The 20,126-nt window shown below is 42.4% G+C and overlaps 2 protein-coding genes across 3 annotated transcripts in view; both read right to left on the reverse strand.

Annotated features, from left to right (window-relative positions):
• Positions 1–4,873: 4,873 nt before the first annotated feature.
• ZNF622 (zinc finger protein 622) lies at positions 4,874–12,862 on the reverse strand. The gene is made up of 7 exons (XM_075744844.1): positions 12,768–12,862; positions 10,827–11,435; positions 8,713–8,964; positions 7,837–7,999; positions 6,910–7,022; positions 5,903–6,046; positions 4,874–5,270 (listed from the first exon to the last, which is right to left on the reverse strand). The coding sequence occupies exons 2-7, from the start codon at positions 11,431–11,433 to the stop codon at positions 5,143–5,145; spliced, it is 1,407 nt and encodes a 468-aa protein (XP_075600959.1). The 5' UTR covers positions 11,434–11,435; positions 12,768–12,862; the 3' UTR covers positions 4,874–5,142.
• A 450-nt stretch (positions 12,863–13,312) lies between these two features.
• The window catches only part of RETREG1 (reticulophagy regulator 1), a 72,824-nt gene continuing 66,010 nt past the window's right edge, over positions 13,313–20,126 (reverse strand). For both annotated transcript variants that reach the window (XM_075744842.1, XM_010302385.2), the window contains one exon: positions 13,313–17,592. In XM_075744842.1, the coding sequence (XP_075600957.1) occupies positions 17,081–17,592 (512 nt within the window). In that variant the 3' untranslated portion in view covers positions 13,313–17,080. The remainder of the gene's footprint in view (positions 17,593–20,126) is intronic.

Genomic DNA, 20,126 nt, shown 5'->3' on the forward strand with positions numbered 1-20,126 from the left:
TAAGGAGAAACGTTATGTTGCTACAAATTTCACTTTTTAAAGCATTTTTCCCCCCTCTTTAACCATTAGCATTTGCTGTTGCTAATTCTGGTATTCAAGTTACTGACTGTCAGTAATTCCTACCCAAATCTGTTTCCTGAAGATCCTTCAAGATATGAGGTAATCTGATGATGTGAATACGCACTTCTAGGTCCCGGTACACATTCACTTTTGTCTATTAACGCATGATGCAGGAGGAGCAAACCTCTTACTTCCATACCTAAGGTTATGGAATTTACCACTGTAAATACTCAGGAAAGATAAAAAAGTTGAAAAAAACCCAGCAATAAAGTAGGAAGAAAATACAACTGCACCACAACAAGCATAATGAATGACAGAAAATGTGTCTCAATGTTATACAACCCTTGTTCTTGCATCAGAGAACTGCACAAAGACATAATGTTTGTTTGGTAACATTATTATTTAAAAACCCGTTTAATGGTCCCTTTTTGCTTTTGGGAAGAGTCCCATATCTTTACACTGGGAGGCACTGACTACTTTTAGAGGAGAGTGATTCTGACTCCCCTCCTGGCTCAGCTAGCATTTATCACTCTGCTTTCAGCCCGGTACCCTAAACATGGGCAGAAATCCTTAACACAACACCGGTTACAGGTCTCCCTGTTTCTGCTTCTAGGGCTCCTGAAGTGCCCGGCTGCTGCATCTTAATCAGGGTAGCTTGGGATGTAGCAGGTGAGACAACAGAAGTTTCCTCTGGGTCAGATTCCTGAAGAGAGATGGTTTAGCTTGCTCTGATGCATGAAGTGCCATCAGTTGGTCATCTCAAGTTGGTCATGTCCAAGCTCTGCTGACTGCTGAGGATTCAGGATCTGATGACAGTCTGCTGATGGCTGTTCTCCAGCTGCAGTATGGTAGTCAGTTGGACTAAAGCAATTAACCACTAAGATTCAAAGCTTCTAAGATATATTTTTAATTTTCAGTCAGATGTGCCCTGAAGCTTATCTCTAACCTCTGATCTATTACAGGTCATCATAGTATAAACCCACTTGGGTCTCTGAAGTGCAGTTTTCCACCAGCAGCTTTATGCAGATAGGGTGGAGGAAGGTGACCAAACTCCTGAGCAGATGACACCCATTAGCACAGGATGCCTCAGTTTAAATAGGTCTTAAAAGTTGTAGCAAAGAACCTCTCTCGGATGCCCCTCAAGCACCTTATATACCCTGGGCAACAGTCCAACTCCTTTACATTTCAGGCCCCCTACCTCGTGGAAACCAGTTAGGGATCAATAACACACTATTAAAGGGAGTGCTCACTCAAATCCATCTTTCCTTGTTGACTTGCAACTTTGTCGTAATAAGCTGTTAAAATGTTTTACAGATCTGACTCTCCTGTGCATCTGCCACTCTACAACCCATAAGCTTCTCTTCTTTCCTCACCCCTCCCTTCCAGATAATGGATGCATGTTTTTCCCTCTAGTACCACTTGGGTCGTTTTTAGGTAACTTAAGTGTACAAACCAGAACTACTCCCAAAAGAGGACAGCAGATGTACTGTATCAGTGTCACTAGTTCTTTCATTCTGATGATTCATTCTGCGATGCCTGACGCAGCATTGGGACCACTTCAACACTCAGCCATTACTGGATGGACAGGCAGGCAGAACCCAACCTTGTCTGAAACTGGATACCTCTGCTTCTTCCCAGCCTTTCCTACGATGGATGCACCAGCTTGAGAAGGGATCATCTCCTCCTTTGGGAACAGTACACTCATTGAATTACAACCATACCAGGGAATTCTTGCCCCAGCGTACCCCACTATATCCAGAAACTGTCTCAAATCTACTTGGTTGCCTCTAGACCTTCTTCTTTTTCTGACACCAAGAACCAGAGACACAAGGTCAGAGCAGGGGAGCACAAGTGCAAGGCTAGGTCATAGCTGGAAACATTGCTCCTTGATGGGAAACATCATCATTTGGAATTCCTTTAGGAAACCAAAAAAGCTATCCTTTGTACAGTCTTTAGCCTAGGGAGGCCAAAGACTAAACTATAACACTGGGAAGCGTGTTTAATAAAAGCACTCTCAGGTGCTTTGACACAGCTGGAGTTACCTACAAGCTGTGCAGACCGTAGCACTGTTGGTGCACACTTCTTGTAGCTACCCTTTGCGAGCAATGCTCTCCCCAGACCTACATAGAAATATTTATTGCAATTCATCTCACAGAAGTCTAGTGCTAATCTTAACTCATGTTAGTGGTGAGCTTTGCCTTCTCACCCTACCAGTATTCTGCATGAATGTACTCTCACTAGACTTTATTTATTTTCATAGTAAACACAAATCTGGGAGAAGCTTTCCTGTGCCCTCTGCTGGTTTTCCAAGGCACCCATTTTCAGCTTAGAGTTAAGAAACTCTTCCTTTAAAATACCAGTAGGTTTCCATACCTCTCCTCCATTTTCTTTGACTAAACCGCAGTAAGAAGTATAGGACAGAATCATAGGTGCATACTGTACAAATTGCCTCCTTCAGCTTCCCTGCGACCTGACAAATGACTACCGATTTTCATTTCGCTTACTTGCATTTCTTTCTGAACTAGACTGTTCAGGAAATTCAGGCATTCTCCTTCTTCCCATAACAGCAGGTTTCTTTGAGCAAGTCTGTGCAGAGAACAGTAGTTTCCTTTGGTGGCCCTTTCATGTTGAGGAGAGGAGTAAACTCCATGCACCTTCAGCCTGAGCCTTATGGACCTAAAGACATTTGTCATTGCATCAGTTATCTCCTTGTATTTCTGCCTTCACTGCCAAGACTTTTAACAGCTACCTTTAAGACTTTAGCAACTGTACTAGGTTATGCTCAAGACTTTTCCAGGGTAATTGTCCTGTCCTAAATGTAAGTTTCAGATATTCCATGAGTGTCTTCTGAAAGCTACAGACTGAACACTGCTCTGATGCTCACTGCTAATACTGGTATTCAGAGCCAGTTCAGTAGGCTTCAAGTTAAGATTCTGGTTAAGAAGTCTAACCCTTCTATTTCTAAATTTTGTGGCATTTCATTTTGCTCTATGTGTAAAGACAATCTAACTTTTCCGTGAGCATCAGACCCTTTGATAGTAATCCCTGAAGAAAAAGATACAAGCAGTTCCAAGGGTCAGATGCTGAGGTTTGACAAATACAAGTAGGATATACCCTCAGTACTAGAAATCTGTAATTGCAAGTTGGGCCAGGTTATGAGTGTAATAAAGGAGATGACGTCACATAGCTGAGACTAGATCTCTTACTTCTAACTTTGAGAGCAAAGCCCAATGACCCAGACCAAACCCTCTAGAATAAATTCAAATGTCAGTGAGATGCAGCTATGAATACACATTGGCAGTAACTCAGCCTTGCCAGGAAAAAAAAAAAAAAAAAAAAAAAAAGAGGTACTCATTCATCAACTCAAATTTAGTTTAAGATTTTGGATGTGAACACAGTCTTTCTTTAAAATTCTCTCTGCTTCAGTTTTCTCTTCACTCATTCAGCACCTTTTTAAGGTAGCAGTCACTTGATTTAGAATGCTGTGTCAAATCTATAGCCTGCATTACTGATCAAGTTCTGTCTTCTCAGTAAAAACAGGAACAGCAAAAAACTTCCAAGGCGGTAGAACTTACTAAAAAAAAAAAAAAAGAGAAAGAAAAAACCCAACCACAAAACCAAAAACCAGCAAAGCAAAACACCACAGACAAATCCACACAAGAATACACAGCATGCATCTCCATTGTGAAATGACCACTTTTCCTAAGAGTCCTGTAAATATACCACTCCTTTAGAAGTGCTGATGTGCTGACAGAACTACTTTTCTGAACTTACTTCTTAGGGAGACTCCAGTAGATTATTTTAAGAGGTCAAAACACAGTGTTAATTGACAAAGTCTCCTCCTACCATTCCTAGTGATATTATGCACATGCCATTCACAGGAGAGAAAGAAAACTTATATTAAAATTATGCCAATGAAAGCTACTACTAGGGAATCCAGAATAATCTTAAAATGCAGAAGTGCAACTTGACTGTAACAAGCTGCAGTTGCCTTCACAACAGACAAGCAAATAAATAGCAGTTTTCCTGTGGCATACACTCACAGTGTCCAGCCACAGCTGGGGGCTTCGTGAGCTAGCCTACACCTTTGTAGTTGCCCACCTACTTACATGAAGATCAGAAGAACTGGTAAGGTCATGGAAGCTTTTAACATCTACAACACCAGGACATCAGCACTCAGCTCTTTAACAAGCAGGTTTTCTCCACACCTGCCTGTAACAGTTCACCTGCTGAAGTGGAGAGCATGCCTCCATTTCAGCCAATGCACGTCTTGGGTCACTTCCCTTCAGCAAGATTATAGGAAACACCAGTACTCAACGGAAACAACGAAAGCTGACATCAATAGTACCTTCAGAGTTTTCATCAGGAAATCTTTAACAGATCATCGGAAATCTTGGTTGACATTCATCTAAATGTTATGGTAATTTTGAGCAGGTTTTAGGTAATGAAAATTCATTAACTTCAACATAAGACAACTGCACTGTACGTTATTAATCCAGCCCTGAGCTGGAGCACTAAGGAAGTACAGTCAACTTCTGCGGACAGTATTAATCCTGGAGTTATGCTTTCCATTAGTGCATTTCTTCAATTATCACTTGACCTTCCCAGAATCTCACATTTTCACTGCAATAGTGCCAGCTAGAAGTCCAAAACACCCAGCTAACTTATGCCTGGCACCACAAGTGAACACCTTTGATACACTCCATCTCGGGCTCTTAGATCTGGGATCTTCTCTTGGCCTCAACTATTTTGCAGAATTGGAAACTAAAGATACTCAGACAAATGACAACGTCAACTGCCCCACACAAATGGATTGCACAAAGAAGTGCATGCATCTTTATTCATAGCCATGATTACTTTGCCACATATTCCATTTAAGAGATTTTATTTTTTATGTTAGGCCAACCATCATTGCACCGAGAGAGACAACCTCCCTGCTCTTCTTCTTACAGACAGGAAGACACACCAGCATACACATCCTCGTTTGATAAGTACCAAGTCCATTTTAGTAACACAATCCTCGACCCAGAAACCATTAAATCCCCCTTCCCAAAACCAGTTGCATGCAGCTCTCTTGGGAAGTCAAAACCTGACTTGCACCCGGAAATGCATCTGCTTTGTAGCATTGTTACTCATTCCTGTCTTGAGCATCCACTTTGACTTCATCCTCTGCAGGTACTGCATATCACGCTGCTGAGCAAAGACTGCCCCTTCAGAGAGAGAGAGAAGGAAGAGAAAGAGGGATAAGTGTTTGTAAGATTACTTACTACTTATATGCACACTGGCTAATCTGTCCATTTAACATACAGTTAGCTGTATGTTTTCCTTCCCATACAGCCACACTTCTTTTCACTTATCTCTTGGGAAAGGCCAGTTCCTTCCATGAACACCCATGACTGTGATTAAGTGAAAAGGTTGTTCTGCGTTCTAGTGTGCGATTCCTTTGTTTCAAAAGTGGATATAGATCACATCACTGCTCCCCAACTGAAAAAGTATTTCAACTGTCAAAGTGTGATTTATGTTACATTATTAAATAGCAAGAGTAGTGGTTTTGACAGGCAGAGAAAGAATTATTACCCTAGACACCAACAAACCTTAGAAGTCACTATCACAGACGTGTGCTAATGAACTGAAGGGCTTGCACAGAAGCTGCAATGGACTTCAGACACAAACGACTTCCTCTAACTTATTCTGTTTGGATGTCAGGAATGAAAGGGAACTGAGTGGAAGACAAACTACTGCACAAAACCCCACAAATGTGAAACAAACTCGACATATTTAATTGTCGAGTGATGACACCCTAGAAATGCCTCCTCTGCAAAAACCTCACATTGTCACTTACCTGTCTGACTTGTCCAGCCCAAAGCTCTGTACTGCTGCAACACCCGACCCACTGCTTTCTTATTTTTTGCAACAGCCACCGTTCTTGACAGACCAAACCGTTGCTTGTAGTATCTCATTAAAGAACGATGACCCACTCTTGCACCTGTTCAGAGGAGGGGACAACTTATTATGCATAATGAAGCAGCTTCTGAAATACAGCGAGCATATTGTGAAAACTGGAAAATCCCTATGCTGAGACATGCTTTTAAAAGGCCCAGAAACTTAAAAACTTGAAGACTATTACAAACTCAATGTAATTCCTGTAAAAGCTGCTGTACTGCACTTTAGCTTGAAGAAAAAAAACCCAAAGAGTGCTGTTGTTCAAGAGGACCTTAGGTCAGATAACAAACACACAGATATCAGAAAAGTTTAATCAGGGGAATGAGCAGAGAGGCGATGCTGTTTCAGGTAACTAGGGAAGTAACTTGCTGACATTCAGGAAATCTGTAACTGCATAGTTGGCAGCACTTTTCAGAATGAAAGGGCTGAGGTCTCCTCATACAAAAAACACCAAAAAAAAAATGCAAGCAAGAGTGCCAAATGCTATACAAGGCAAGAGTAAGGTTGTTTTAATAAATTTTACTGAGTTTACTAAATTAGTTACCAGCTGCTTCTCTGCAAAAAACCCTACACTGGAAAACCTAAGTTATAGCCTCTCCAAGTTGCACTAAAACAAGACATGGAAACTCTTGGAGTATACCATGCGAGTCACACGTTAATGAAGAGTTCAAGTGGGCAAAGGAAACTCTCACCCCAGTCCATGTATACATTAATGCTGAAGAAGGTGAACTGCTTGGTAGTGAAAATAATGGAAGGTGAGGACAAAACCCCAAAGACATTTAGATGCAAAATTACTTTCTCCCTTGCCAAAGGAAAACATTTACCACGATGACCTATGCTGTAGCTAATGGCTGCAGCTATGAGCAATGCAGAGAAAGTATGTCATAACACAAATCCTATGCCTGCCTGAAGGAAGGATCAGCTCCATGGTGTCATCATCATAATCCAACTCTCTCTCTGCTGGGCGCTCTCCAGGCACCTCCACATCTTCCCCATCCTTGTGATCAGGGTAACTGCTCCTGTGGAAGAGTAACAGTACATGGTTTGTACATGGTGAGCAGTCACAGCTATTCAGACCCATCACACAAAAGATCTGCCACAGGCAGCTACAGCAAGCCACAAACATTGTCATGTTTCACCTACCTTGGTTTGGGAGTTCCTCCCAGTAGTGCCCTGCCCTGAACAGGGGCTGAAGACAAGGACCACCCTTCCTCCACCCGGTTCCATAACCCAGCACGGTCCTGCTGCTGCACGCTTAACAGCGACTTGTGATGAAAAGACACCACTGTGCAGCCCACCAGCTCTGCACAGCTACTGAATGAGCACTCCGAGAAGCACCACTAAATCCATCTGTCCCCATAATAGGGGGTATTTCTGACCAAAATGCATACAGCCCAGGATAAGTTACAGGAAGTTCAACAAGAGGCCTCTAAACCACAGCAGTCCTGTTTAACTCCAGCTACTTTAAAAAAAAAAATTAAAAAAATCCATAGTAGGTATGAAGCCCACAATCTCCCTGAAAGATAATGGAAGGGACAGTTATGCCCTTTTACAATCTTTGCTGGTGCACTGAAACCTAACTGACTAACAACAAACATACAAAATAGAATTCAAAATATATTTTCATGCAGGACTGATATTAGCGGTCACAGGAGAGAAGAACCAATCATGTCGTTATGCTTGCCTAGAAAAGTGGTGAACCAGCTATGCAAAATAAGCATCAGAACCAGAAACAGAAGTAAATTTTAAGTATGAATAATAGTTTCTGATGTGATGTCCAACTGTCCTTTTGTCTGCCACATCTGCGCTCCACTCAAAGAAAAGCATCCTCACCTGAAATCATAGAAGTCTGCAAATTCCAGGGCAGCATCTCCATCTGTGAAGAGTTTGCAGTGGCTTTTATCATTCATGTGAGCTTGTACTGCTTCTGTAGAGTAGAAGGATTTCCCTTTTTCATTGCACCAGATGCAGATTTTCCCAATGCCAACTTTCTCTCCTGCAGAAAACATTGATACTTGTATTGGTCTGAGCAGAGCATCCCTAGTCAATAATTAACATTTCTGTGATGTAGGCTTCCCAGCTTGCAGGCAGAGAGACTGAGGAAGAGCCTTGAGCCCTTCATTTCCAGAAAAGCCCTGCTGTTCCTATGCTGTGACCATATGGCTCCACGAGGGACAAGTCTGTGCATTTAAAGATTTCATATGACAAGGTACAGATTATGATGTACTCTCAATAACAAATTTCATACTTCCAATACAGTTTTCTATCTGATACCCCAAAATTATTTTAGTCTCATCATTATCTGTATACTTCAAGGAAGATACATTTTTTCTAGCTTTTAGCTCTCTCACAAGTATTGTAAACTGATGAGGCAAATACTCACGACTCCTTAGTAAGATAAGACAGTTCATATGCTCACTTTAGCAACAGAGTTTTGTCCCAAATTTCATGTTAGCTGAACAACTTTTGAGAAAGCTGTAAAAAACTATGAGACACCTACAGGGTACAAGACCATGTGTTTGCTCAGTGGAGTTTTCTCTCACTCTCCCTGGAAAGTTTGTGGTCCTGTTGATGATCAAAATACTGTACCAGAGATTTTTACACCAAAAAAACCCAAAACAAAAAAAACATGTTAAGACATATCCAAGTGAAAAAAAGGAATAACAGTGTCTCATTATCTTGATGAAAAAAATCAGAGAACAGGCATACCCAGGTACTTGATTAGCCCTCTGAGATCCACAAGGTACTCTATGTCTGGAATGAAGAAACTGTGAGCTTTTGTCATATGGGCTACATTTTTTGTCAGAGATCTTGAATGGTGTGGACAGAACAAGCAGTCTGTGACTGGTATGGCCCCAACAGCAGGAGTGCTTTCAGCTTCTGCCTGCTCCTCCTCTTCTCCCACACTTTCCGTCTCTTCTTCAGATCCAATGTCTTCATCAGAATCAATATCTTCCCAGTCTTTTAACGGAAGTTAAAAAAAAAAAAATTATTTACACAATTACTTCTCACAAGCAAAACAAGTCCCAAATAAGCCAGAAAAAGTTGTCATAGAAAATACTGCATTTTGTATTTGCAGCTAAATGCCACAGAGTCACTGCCAGGTGCAAGAATATACCATTGCCAGTAAAACACATTTCCTCCTAAGATGCGCAGCAAAGCTCAAGTCGGCTCATTAAAAAGTTGGCAGATCTGCTCCCCCCCCCCCATTTTCTCAAATATTAACACTTCATTGCTGTTTCAAAGTCTTTAATTTAATTTGCCGTAGCACAAGAACACATGTATGGCTCATTGAAAACACCACAACTCTGATAAAATTGTGAAAATATTCATTTCCAGCAGCGACGGAAAACACGCTCCTGTTCACATGTACATCTTTAACAACAGAGAATAACGAAGCCAGCTGTCACAGATATACTATGCCACATTATATGTTAGTATATACCAAGATATCCTAACAATTTTACGCATTTGCAAGATTACTGCAGAGCTTGTTAACAGACAGACAATCCAGCAATCTGATTATACTGCTAGAGGGGTCTAGAAATCGTTTTTAAACAGTTCGGGTCTGGGGCAGTGAGCATTTCCCAGTACTCTACTCCTACTGGTCCCCTTCCAACTGCCAAGCACACACAGCATTTGAGAAGAGGAAACATGGTGCTCCCCAGTGTTGTAGGCTGCTAATCAGAGATCTTTGCTATAGGATACAAATAGCAATAATTTTAAATAATTTTAAAAGCCTGACACTGCATTAACAGGACTTGTAGGAAACACTCCTGGACAAACAGTTAAAAGGAAAGTGAACATTCAGAAGCCTACTGAGATTTTAGCATTACAATTTATAACTAACACATTAATACAAAACAGGTGTGAGTTAGCTCCTTCTTCAGACATTAAGATGCACGTGTAGAGGTATATGTTTCTTCTTCTGTAGAACAGATACCTGAATCACAAGTGAAATTTAACCAGCACAAAATTGCTACAACAGATGTAATAACGTGACACAACAGTTTCAGTAATGAAGCTGGCATTGTACGTTCCCACTTCCTTCATACCTGTCCCCTTGCTGTAGTTTAATCACCCCACTCAACTGCTCCAATAGATGCATTTGGAGTGGCATTGTAAACCAGAGCACTGAAAGCATTCAGGTTAAAAACATCCCTTTTCTGGGAATTCTGAAGCTCTGATCTTTCCAGTTGTTCGTTTTCCAGGCTGACCTCCAACAAAGAACTGTATCCACACAAGCGCTGAGGGTGAAGCAGCAGGAACAGGCAGTTGGGGTGGCAGGTCTTAGACTAATTTTAATACAGACGCCAACGTGCTAAGAAGCTATGCCACACAGTGTCAGGCCAAGAAGCAAACTGTCTCCTCTGGTCTCGATGGGCAGAGAAAAACAAAACCAACCCCACTCCCTTCAACAGATCAGTAAAGTGATTGATGGGACAACAGCAAACGATCATGATGGGATTTTTATTCACCTGTTTTTCAGAAGTAGTTTCAGGGTAACCTTTTATGTTAGCCTTCCTTAAAGGAAACTACCCCTGGAATTTTATGTGGGAAACAGTGCTTATGTTAGTAACTGTTTGTATTCAACCTTCACATGCATTAGCATCTTGTGCAGCTGGCAGTTCAGAAACTAACATAGAGTCCCTGACATGGGCCAAGCTTAACTCCTTTATTAAACTGAAAATTAAATCAACAGGAAGAACTTTTGTGATGGAAAATGCTGTACTACTACAGAAACAGGAAGCGGCTTTTACAGAAAACCAACAACTGCATAGCTTATCCCAAGCTATCTCTCATCAGTATGTTTATTGCCTTACCTTCTTCCATGGTGTCTTCTTCCTCTGCTTGCTGTTTGGCCAGCTTCTTTGCTTGCTGTTCAAACCACTGTAGCCGTGGAGGTTTTTCCAATCGCTCTCTACTCTGTGATAAGCTGGCACGTTCTGTAGAAACTGGGAGGCCACTTGCATTACTAGGAGGTAAAGGTGTCTTCTTCGGAGACGAAGATGGCTGAGCTCTGATGGCTTGCTGAATAGCTGCGTTCATTTCATCTTTGTTTACACTCTCTGGGGCCAGCCCCTTTTCCAGGTTCTTCTCATTTAATATTTTCACCTTCTTGCTCACAGCTTGAACAGCTTTCTTCTCCAATTCCAGGTGCTTCTTGGACTTCAAATGATTCTCATAGGCATTGAAGGTGGAGAACCTCTTGCTGCAAACTGTGCAGTAAGTGGCAGTGATTTTGTTCTGCTCCTCTGCTACCGCTCTCTGTGCTAGGACTCTCTCTTGGAAGTTCTCAGCAGTGACAGGAGGCATGTCAGCAACCTTACGCTTCAGATTGTACCTATGCCAGTCAGTTTTGTAATGGGCACGCTGAATGTCAGCATCCTTGAAAGCCACACGGCAAGTGATACAAGTGTAGGTTGCCATTACTAGAAAGTGTGTGGGGGAAAAATAACACTAATAAAAATAAATAGCAACCACAAAAAACCCCAAACCCAACATCCTGACAGCACCCATGTAAGACAGCATAAGAGATACAGTTCTCATACAGAATTAAGTTTATTAAACACCAGCATTAGCAAATAGCACGTTACATACTACAAGAAGCAAATACAAGACTCTCATAGTTATCAGAGATTACTTATATCACAGCAGCACCAGAGCATCCCAGCTCTGAGCCCAGAAAATAAAGGCCATGCTATTTTATTTGAAATACTGCAAGCATCCATTCAGTGTAATGGATGCTTTTTCTTTCAGAGGAAAACATACTCTCTGCTCACTGAGGTATCCCAACTGCTTTGTGAAGCACTTTCCTCCCACCTGCAGAGCTCCCTATCCCTTTCCTACCCAAGTGGGTATTTTACTGCTATAAATCAACCGATGCAGAATCACGTTTGCTGCTAGTCACAAACGCCTTGCAGGAACTGCTGGGATAGAACAGTTTGATCTGATCCATTACAGCTTGACAGCAGCTGCACATTAGATTACCCTGGGGGTAATAAAAAAACCCCAAACAAACCAACCCATGTTGTTGTACCAGAAGAAGAGGTATGTAACTGAGAGGATCTAGAACCACAATTTATATCTGGCTACTAAGCGGAGAGATCACATCTACAATTCAAGCTGCATAAAGCAGAAAAAGCAGCCACAGGGTCCCATGCAGTTACGCCAACACTTCCCATTACCCACAGGCGCTCTCACCCGCCGTTCTAACCCACAGAACCAAAGTACTGAATCTTCCCCTGTGTGAGGCTCAGGAAAACAAAACTTGAGGCACTCACAACCCTTCAGCCCAAGGAACAGCCAAGTCCTTTGAGAAAAATCCCGTTTTCCCCGCGGGGACTTTATTACATCTACTTTTATTTGAATTTAAGTTGAGTCGGTGTCCATAAAAGACAGGCCCGGCACAGAAAGGCCTGACTGACCGGCAGGCGTTTATTATACGGACACCGGAACTCACAGCACAACTTAAACCCGGGGGAAAAAAGAACAAGTATTAAAATAAGATAAAATAAGCTCAACTATAAGATGCAGCGCAGGCGGAAGCCACGATCCTCCAGGCCGCCGCCAGACGTGACAGAGACCTGACCCGCAGGGAGGCGCCGCCCTCAGGGGGAGCAACCGGCACACCCGCCGCGGATCGGGGCCGGGCCTCGCCCTCCCCGCTACCCCCCGGCAGGGCAGAGCAGAACAGAACAGAACAGAACAGGCCCGCCCGGGCCTGGTCCGACCGCCACCCTCCCCGCCGTCAGGCCCCGCACCTGCCGCCGGTGGGGCCCGAGAAGCCCTCCCCGCCTCCGTGCCGCTGCCGGTAGAGTAGGAAGCGCGAGCAGGAAGAGGCGCGCCACGCCAGGCAGGAAGGGCGAGCCGCCCCCTTCCGGCAAGGAGGGCCCGCCCCGCCCGCCGCCGCTCCCGCCCCCTGCCGGCGCGGAGGCCCCGCAGCGTTCCCGGCCCCGGAGGCGGCCTGTCCCTCCCGTGGGCCTGCGCCGCTGCGGGCTGGGCCGGAGGGGGCACCCAGGAGCCGGGGGGGGGAGGGGGGTCCCCTCCTGCTGCCCCCCGCCCTGTCCGCCTGGAAACTGCCTCTCCTTCAGAGCGGGCAGCCCCGGTTCTGCTCCTGCGAGGTAACTTCACGTTGTCAGGCCCGCGGCCCAGAGCCGGGATCAGCGTTTACGGGGCGCGAGTCCCGCCGGGCTGAGGACGGGAGTAAACAAGGGAGCGGCAGAAACCACCAAAGGGTTCGTTTCTTGGTTGGTTGACTGTTTTTTCCCCCCCTATTCTGGGAACAAACATACAATTAGATAAGATGAAAGGTAAAAACTAACACATATTTATTAAATGGTTTTACAAACAATCAATATAATAATTCCATGTTTACAAAATAGTAATCAGGCTCGGTAAAGTGCTGCAAAATATTTTAAATGTAGACATTTTGTAATTTTCCAGTTTCTGGTTACCCGGCTAGGTGGTGGTCACAGGCTGTGACGCTGCTTGTGTGCTGAGAACAGACATGGAGACTGCAGGGAATTTGTTCAGAAGGCTTAAACCGCCTGGGAAAAGTGCGAAATGAACAAAAAACAAGTAAACTGCGTATTTCCTCAGATCCTCTTACCGTGGGTTAAAATTATTTCCCCTCCTCTGCATAGAATAATTATTTTTTTTTCACGAACAAACGAAGAATGGTAAGTAGGTGCATAGTACATACACATGTACATACACATGAAAAGCCCTGTGTGATGAAAATAGGTGCTGTTACACTGGATTTGACACATCTAAGGCCACCGATCAAACGGTGATCGCTCCGCCTCACTCAGATGTACTAACGCAAGGGAAATTTTCTGAGTAGGAAGGACTGAACTGCACCCACGGATCCTGTCCTGTCACACATCGTTTTCTTCCAGCAGGGATGTGTGAAGAAGCTACTGCTAGGGAGGGTGAGCGCTTTAACCATGCCACTGCAAAAATACAGGGCATCCTTAATTTACTACCGGGTAAGCACATAGCAGGTAACACGGGCAGTACTGATCCCATGGCAAGACTGTACCCTGCGTTACCCCGTGGGCACTTGCTCACGTGTCCACACTCTGTCTGCGCCCTCCATGCTGGCTGTACGGGCTTTTGACTGGAAATTGCAAGGAGGCAGGCTTTCCATGGAATAAATGCATGTTTCAAAGCTACACGCTACCTCATACTCGCTTGCCATTCTTCCTGGCCATGTATTCAGTTTTGGAAGATGGGAAGGTGATGACCAGTGGTCAGTAGGAAAGATGCTGTGGACCGTTGTGCTGGGAATTTTTAAATACCTATTTTGTGGCTGCTCTTAGAGTACAGTGAAATGAAGGTTTCTTGAGGGATTTCCAAACGAAGGCAGTGTGGAAGGGATCTCAAAGGAGAGAAACATTTTCTTTGTGTTCTGCTGTCAAACTGCTGGCAGTGGAATGTATCGTGTTAGAGCAAAGTGTTTCTTACATGCGGTTGTTTGGGAGGGAAAAGGTAATTTCCTGCAGAAAACTAAGCATCTTTTCACTACCTGAGGAAGAATATTAAATGATACAGAATCACCTGCCTCCCTTTACACAGTATTTAGGGCCTTGAATGTAATCAACTACCATGAGAACAGAAAAATAAAATTCTAAAGACACTCATATAACCAATTATGCCCCTCAGCTTTAATGATTTGCTTGTTCAGGTTTTGTTTTTTCTTTGTTTGTTTTTCTTTCTGTTTCTCTTCCAGAGAAAAATCGATCTATTTTTATATCTTGAAACCAGAAAATGGATCATTTACAAAAAGTCCTAGAAACTCTTCCAACTGCTTTTCCTTCTTGATCTAATCTATTATTCTAGAAGAGTGCCCCTGCATTTCTTACTTTTATAAACCACAACTATTCTTCATAAAACAACAATAAAGTGCATGCTGTTACAATGCCGCCATTGACAGTCAGTTAGTCCGCCCCATCAATCCGCTCCAGAAAAGCCTGTGAAGGACGGCTCCCTCCCACCTCTCCCCATCCCGTAGCCCATTTCCCCGCCTGGCACCAGTACTCCTGTACAAGGAAGCACACGTTTGTTTGGGTGTCCTACAAAGTGTCATCAGCAACTTGGAAGCTGTACTCTTCTAACTGTATAGATTGTCCTAAACATGCAGCAAGGAAACGAGGCTTTTAACTCATCTGAGAAATTTAAATGGCCTTTAAACTTACTGATTTCCCAGCAAAAGCTTCTTTTATTTTTGGTTGTTTTTTTTTTTTTTTCTCCAAATGGGATGGACAGGCTGAGGGAAGCTGAAAAGGAAACTTAGCAACCAGCGCTGTGGAAGTGATGTGGCCATGGTTTTTTAATCATTTCCAGGAACTCGCTTTTGACGTTAAAGATGTTGCAAAGCTGCATCTCATGGGATCTATATCCAGCATCCACTTACTTTGTAATGAATTTGATAATGAAGGCACAGGCTCACATTTTTACTGGTAAAGGACAGCAAACACGGTCAATATGCATTACTGACACAAATGCACAAGCAACGATAAAGCTAGGGTCAAAAATTCTCAGCATCTTTCCTTTTGCTACACTCTTTTTGGCCATCTGCCTATTTTTTCACCTCAAAAGGAAAAAAAATTTAAAATGGAGTTAACTTTAAACACAGGTTTACCTACACATATATGTTAGTGGAAGATTTTTATAATCTGTTGCTGTACTTTCTGAGGGTCCTAGATGACAGTATTCACCTCTTCAAATGCCAGCAAATGGAAAATCACTTGAGGAGTAGTAATAGTAGCAGCTGACATGGTCCCTCAACTTTGCTAATGGTTTACATCACATTAAAAAAAAACTAGCTTTACTTCTTCCTATTTCTTTGATTACTATTGCTTGGTATTACAATTCAATTTTGTCACAGGTGAACAAAAAAGCTCTAGAAAAAGTTAAATAAGTTACCTGCTTAAGATCCCATGCCACTCACTCAGCACGTGTGGAGTTTAAACTGGCAAATAAACAATGTTTTTTCTTTGTTTTAATTTACATGCCAAGAAGAAGATTCTGAGTGTCTCCTATAGCAAATAACCTCACTGAATACTTTTAAGTATCTTAAAATATTCAGCTTGCAACACAACTTTTGTTGCAAGTGATGGCAGCTGTTCTGGGGGAAAAAAAGAAACCCAGACCCCACAGAATCTTGAGTTAAGGGAGTGGCATCAAAAAAGCCTTTATTTATATTTTTTACCTCTAACCTCTATTCAAAACAATAACTACCCTCACCTGCTCCCAAAAAGGTTGTTCGGTTTACATGATATTAACTCTTAAATACGAAAATGTGTTGGCTGACTTTACATGGGCAATACTGCCAAGGACCAGACTCTGTCAAGGAACACAGCAGGTGGTCAGTCAAATAGCATGCCACTTTACAACTCTACAAGCCTAAAACAGCAAAAAACTTGGAAATGCATCACCATATCCAAAATAATTCAAAGGTTTTAAGTATGAAATCAAGTTCTTTGATAGTGTCGCACACATACTTAAACTAGAGTTGTGCTGGTTAATGTGTGTTTCATATATAGTAGGTGCACTATTCATAATGCTAACTGCAGGGATTCATACTTGTCGGTATGATTGAAGGAGGTGAGATTTAGTTAATCTCATTGCAATCCTCTGATAACTGACCCTCACTGTGTGAATCATCAATTGTATTACATGGTTGGCAACCAAGAGTAAACTGCCAATGTTGAAAATTTGGCTCAGGACCCCAAAATACATGGTTGGCAAAAAAAGATAAAAAAATCCTCTCCCTCAACACTTTTGAACAACTGACCTCCAACACTCATCTGCAACCAAACAGTGGATAGATAATTCATTTCCATGCTATTACATTGAGGTAAAACTACCAGAAACATTAAACTATTAGTATCAGCTGATACTTATCCAGTTAATTCACTCTGCATAAGGGAAATTATTACAATACATCTAAAGGGATAGTTCAAGCTTACAGCTCAGAATTCTCCTTTTTTTTTTTTTTTTGCATTTGATTTTTTTTTGTGTGTGTGTTTTATGTTTAATTTCTTCTATGTTACCAGCTGCAATTTCTAGGTTATTGACTTCCAAGCAGATTTGAAAGGAAGCCTGAAGACTTTTTCTTTTCCTGTGCTTCTGCTTCTTGGCCTTGTGAAAGTCCCAATTCTTTCTCAATCTGCTCAAGCTCTGACTGGTCAAGCAGTTCAAAATCATCGGCTTCCTCTGTGTCTGTCTCCTCGCTCAAACTGGGCACTGCATGTGAGGGAGCTTGCTGTGCGGACTGCAACTGGTCTTTGATGGCAGCAGACACCGCGGCTGCGATGACATCCCCAGCAATTCCACTCATTAAATTAAAGGTTTGGTCACTGGTCAAAGGCAAGGAGAGCCCTGCAGTGGACGGTCTCTCTTTACTCTGTCTGGGAGCGTGATCCACCTTCAAATATGTTTGTTCTTTTTTTTGTTTTTGCTGGATGGGCATACCGATACTCGAGTCATCGTCATCGTTTGTTCCGGCACCATTTTCTAAAGAAGGAAATTCTGAAAGATCTCTAGCGAAAGCTTCTTCATGATCACTAGGTCGGTCAAAATCTATTACAGGACAAACAGAAGGCAACAGTGTTAGCAAATGCGAAAGGCTTCCCAAAAAAAGCAGCCAAATGTAAAAATGCAATTATTAAGTTTTCCTTGAAATACATTTACTAATCCATAGTCTAGTAGTCTTGCGTACTCTTAATGCAGAGGAGCTTTGTTACATCTAAAATAAAATGGTTTTGAGGTCGTAAACCTACTACCACAAGTCACCTGGTATCAGCCTAACTCTGAAAGTTATCTGAGGAAAATACCTTTTTAAAATGGTACCTAGCTGTATATGAAACAAGCCCTGCAAATCTTCAGCACAGCCCCGTAATGTCCTACAATTTATAATGTCACAACAGGTCTTTAAACATTTTTCTTCACAATATATATAAATTACAAATATGTGTGTATGAATGTATTACAAGCTTTTAAAACACTTGTAGAATAAAAAAGAATGTTTACATACTTAAAGACATAAAGCCAATGTAAGGACTTAATTTATAACTTTTTCCTTTCTTGGCCAATGCTTGTATTAAACAGGAAACAGAAAATGGAAACTCTACAGATGACTGGGATAGCTTCACGTTTTCAAGAGGGTAAAAAGCAGAATGTAGGCAAATAAAAGACTGGATTTTAATGACTACATTAATGGCATGATACTTGTTTATATAAATGTGTAAAATATACTGTACATGGCCTGTGGAAGAGACCTAAATGAGCATAAGGGAATATTCTGATCTAGTATTTGAATGAGAAGGTAAAAAATAATCAGTTTGAACTTACTTTCTATGAAAACAAGCAAGAGGAGCATTCATAAGGGCTAAGGAAATGAATCCTAAATGTCTGGTACATCATTTTCTCCATTTTCTTTAGGAAAAATAGGCTGGGAAGGTGAGGAGGAAGGGCTGTACTGTATGCAGAGTGGTGGCTCAAAGGCGCAGAGCTTTGAGAGGAGATGAGCCAGTCCTTGGATGCATCCCATCTGGTGTTGCACTTGTGTGTATGTCCCATTTGCTGAAATGCTCCGTGGGGGCAGAAGAGTGGATGTTGTTTATTTTTCACTTAGCAAGGCCTTTAATGCAGTTTTTCACATTATCCTTACAGCCAAATTGGTGAGCGAACTGGGTAAGTGAACTGTAAGGTGGGTGGAAAATTGGCTGGACTGCCAGGCTCCAAGAGCTGTGATCAGTGATACAAGGTCCAACCAGAGGCCAGGTACGAGTGGTGTACCTCTGAAGCCAACACTGTTCAATGTTTTTATTAATGAGTTGGATGACAGGATGGAGTGCACTCTCAGCAAGTTCACGGGCAGAAAAGGAACTGCTGTGGGGCAGGTGTATTTGGTATTCTGGAGGGCAGGTCGCCCTCAGAGAGACCTCAACAGGCTGCAGAAATGAACAGGCTGAAAAGGAACATAATGAAATTCAGCAACAACAAATGTGAAGTCCTGCATCTGGAATGGAATAACCTGTTCAGCAGTACAGGTTGGGGACAACGAGACAGAAAGCAGCTTTCAAGAAAAATACCTGTGGAGAGCAAGTCAGCAGTGTACCCTTGCAGCAAGGAAGGCCAACCACATTCTGAGCTGTACTAGCAAAAACAAAGCCAGAAAGTCAATGGAAGGCATTTTCCCCCTCTACTCAGCACCTGAGCACACACACTTGGAGTACTTGGTCCAGTTTTGACCTCTCCAGTGCAAGACAGATGATGACAGATTGGAATGAGTCCCCTGGAGGGTCAGCTTGATTATTAGGGGGCTGGACACCATGACATATCAGGAGATGCTGAGAGAATGGGCTCTGTTCAGCCTTAAGAGAAGGTGGCAAAGGGGGGACCACATAGTTGTCTTTAACTACCTGACAGGAAGGAATGGAGAAGATGAGGCCTGACTCTTCTTAAAGGTGCGCAGTGGAAGGATGAGAGTAAAGCGACACAAGCTGGAGCATGGGAAATTTTGACTCACTATAAGAAAAAACTTTTTTGTCATGAGGGTGATCAAGTATTGAAAATGGCGGTCCAGGGTTGCTGAATCTCTTGCCATTGGAGATGCTCAAAATTAATTGGTCACAGCCCCGAGCAACTTGATCAAGTTGAACTTGCTTTGAATAGGAGATTAGATCAGGTGAACGACAATGGCTCATTCCAGGTTACGATTCTGTGATCGTACAATGCTGTCTATTTGCAACTTGAAATATTAACAAAATAAATTATTCATTTGGCCTGTATAATGTTGTTAAGTAATATCACCCTACTTGTCATTTACAGTGAACTTTTCCTAGAAGAGGAGAAATGCAAGATGAGCAGAGCAACAAATCCACAGATAAGCTTACACCAAACTAATGTTGTCCTTAATCTTTATTCAGGCAAAGTGCTAACTGAAAGCTTGGTCTGTAAAAAATAAGAACTTAAAGATCTGGTCAAGATCAAGATAAGTGGTTGAGAATCTTTTCCTCATTTAGGCTCATTGCTGGCTGTCTTCATCAGCATTTTAGTAACCAAAACCTAATAATACTTTCTTTAATTGGCTGTTTAGCAATTCAAAGTAT

Source organism: Balearica regulorum, chromosome 2 (genome assembly GCF_011004875.1).
Source record: "Balearica regulorum gibbericeps isolate bBalReg1 chromosome 2, bBalReg1.pri, whole genome shotgun sequence".
Taxonomy (NCBI): Eukaryota; Metazoa; Chordata; class Aves; order Gruiformes; family Gruidae; genus Balearica; species Balearica regulorum.

Excerpts from the sequence above, each read along its gene's own strand:
- ZNF622 (XM_075744844.1), bottom strand. The coding sequence starts at position 11,433 with ATGGCAACCTACACTTGTATCACTTGCCGTGTGGCTTTCAAGGATGCT. Across the intron at positions 8,000-8,712 it reads AGGGCTAATCAAGTACCTGG|GAGAGAAAGTTGGCATTGGG; the intron begins GTATGCCTGTTC and ends TGTTTTCTGCAG. Across the intron at positions 7,023-7,836 it reads GCAGACTTCTATGATTTCAG|GAGCAGTTACCCTGATCACA; the intron begins GTGAGGATGCTT and ends ACTCTTCCACAG.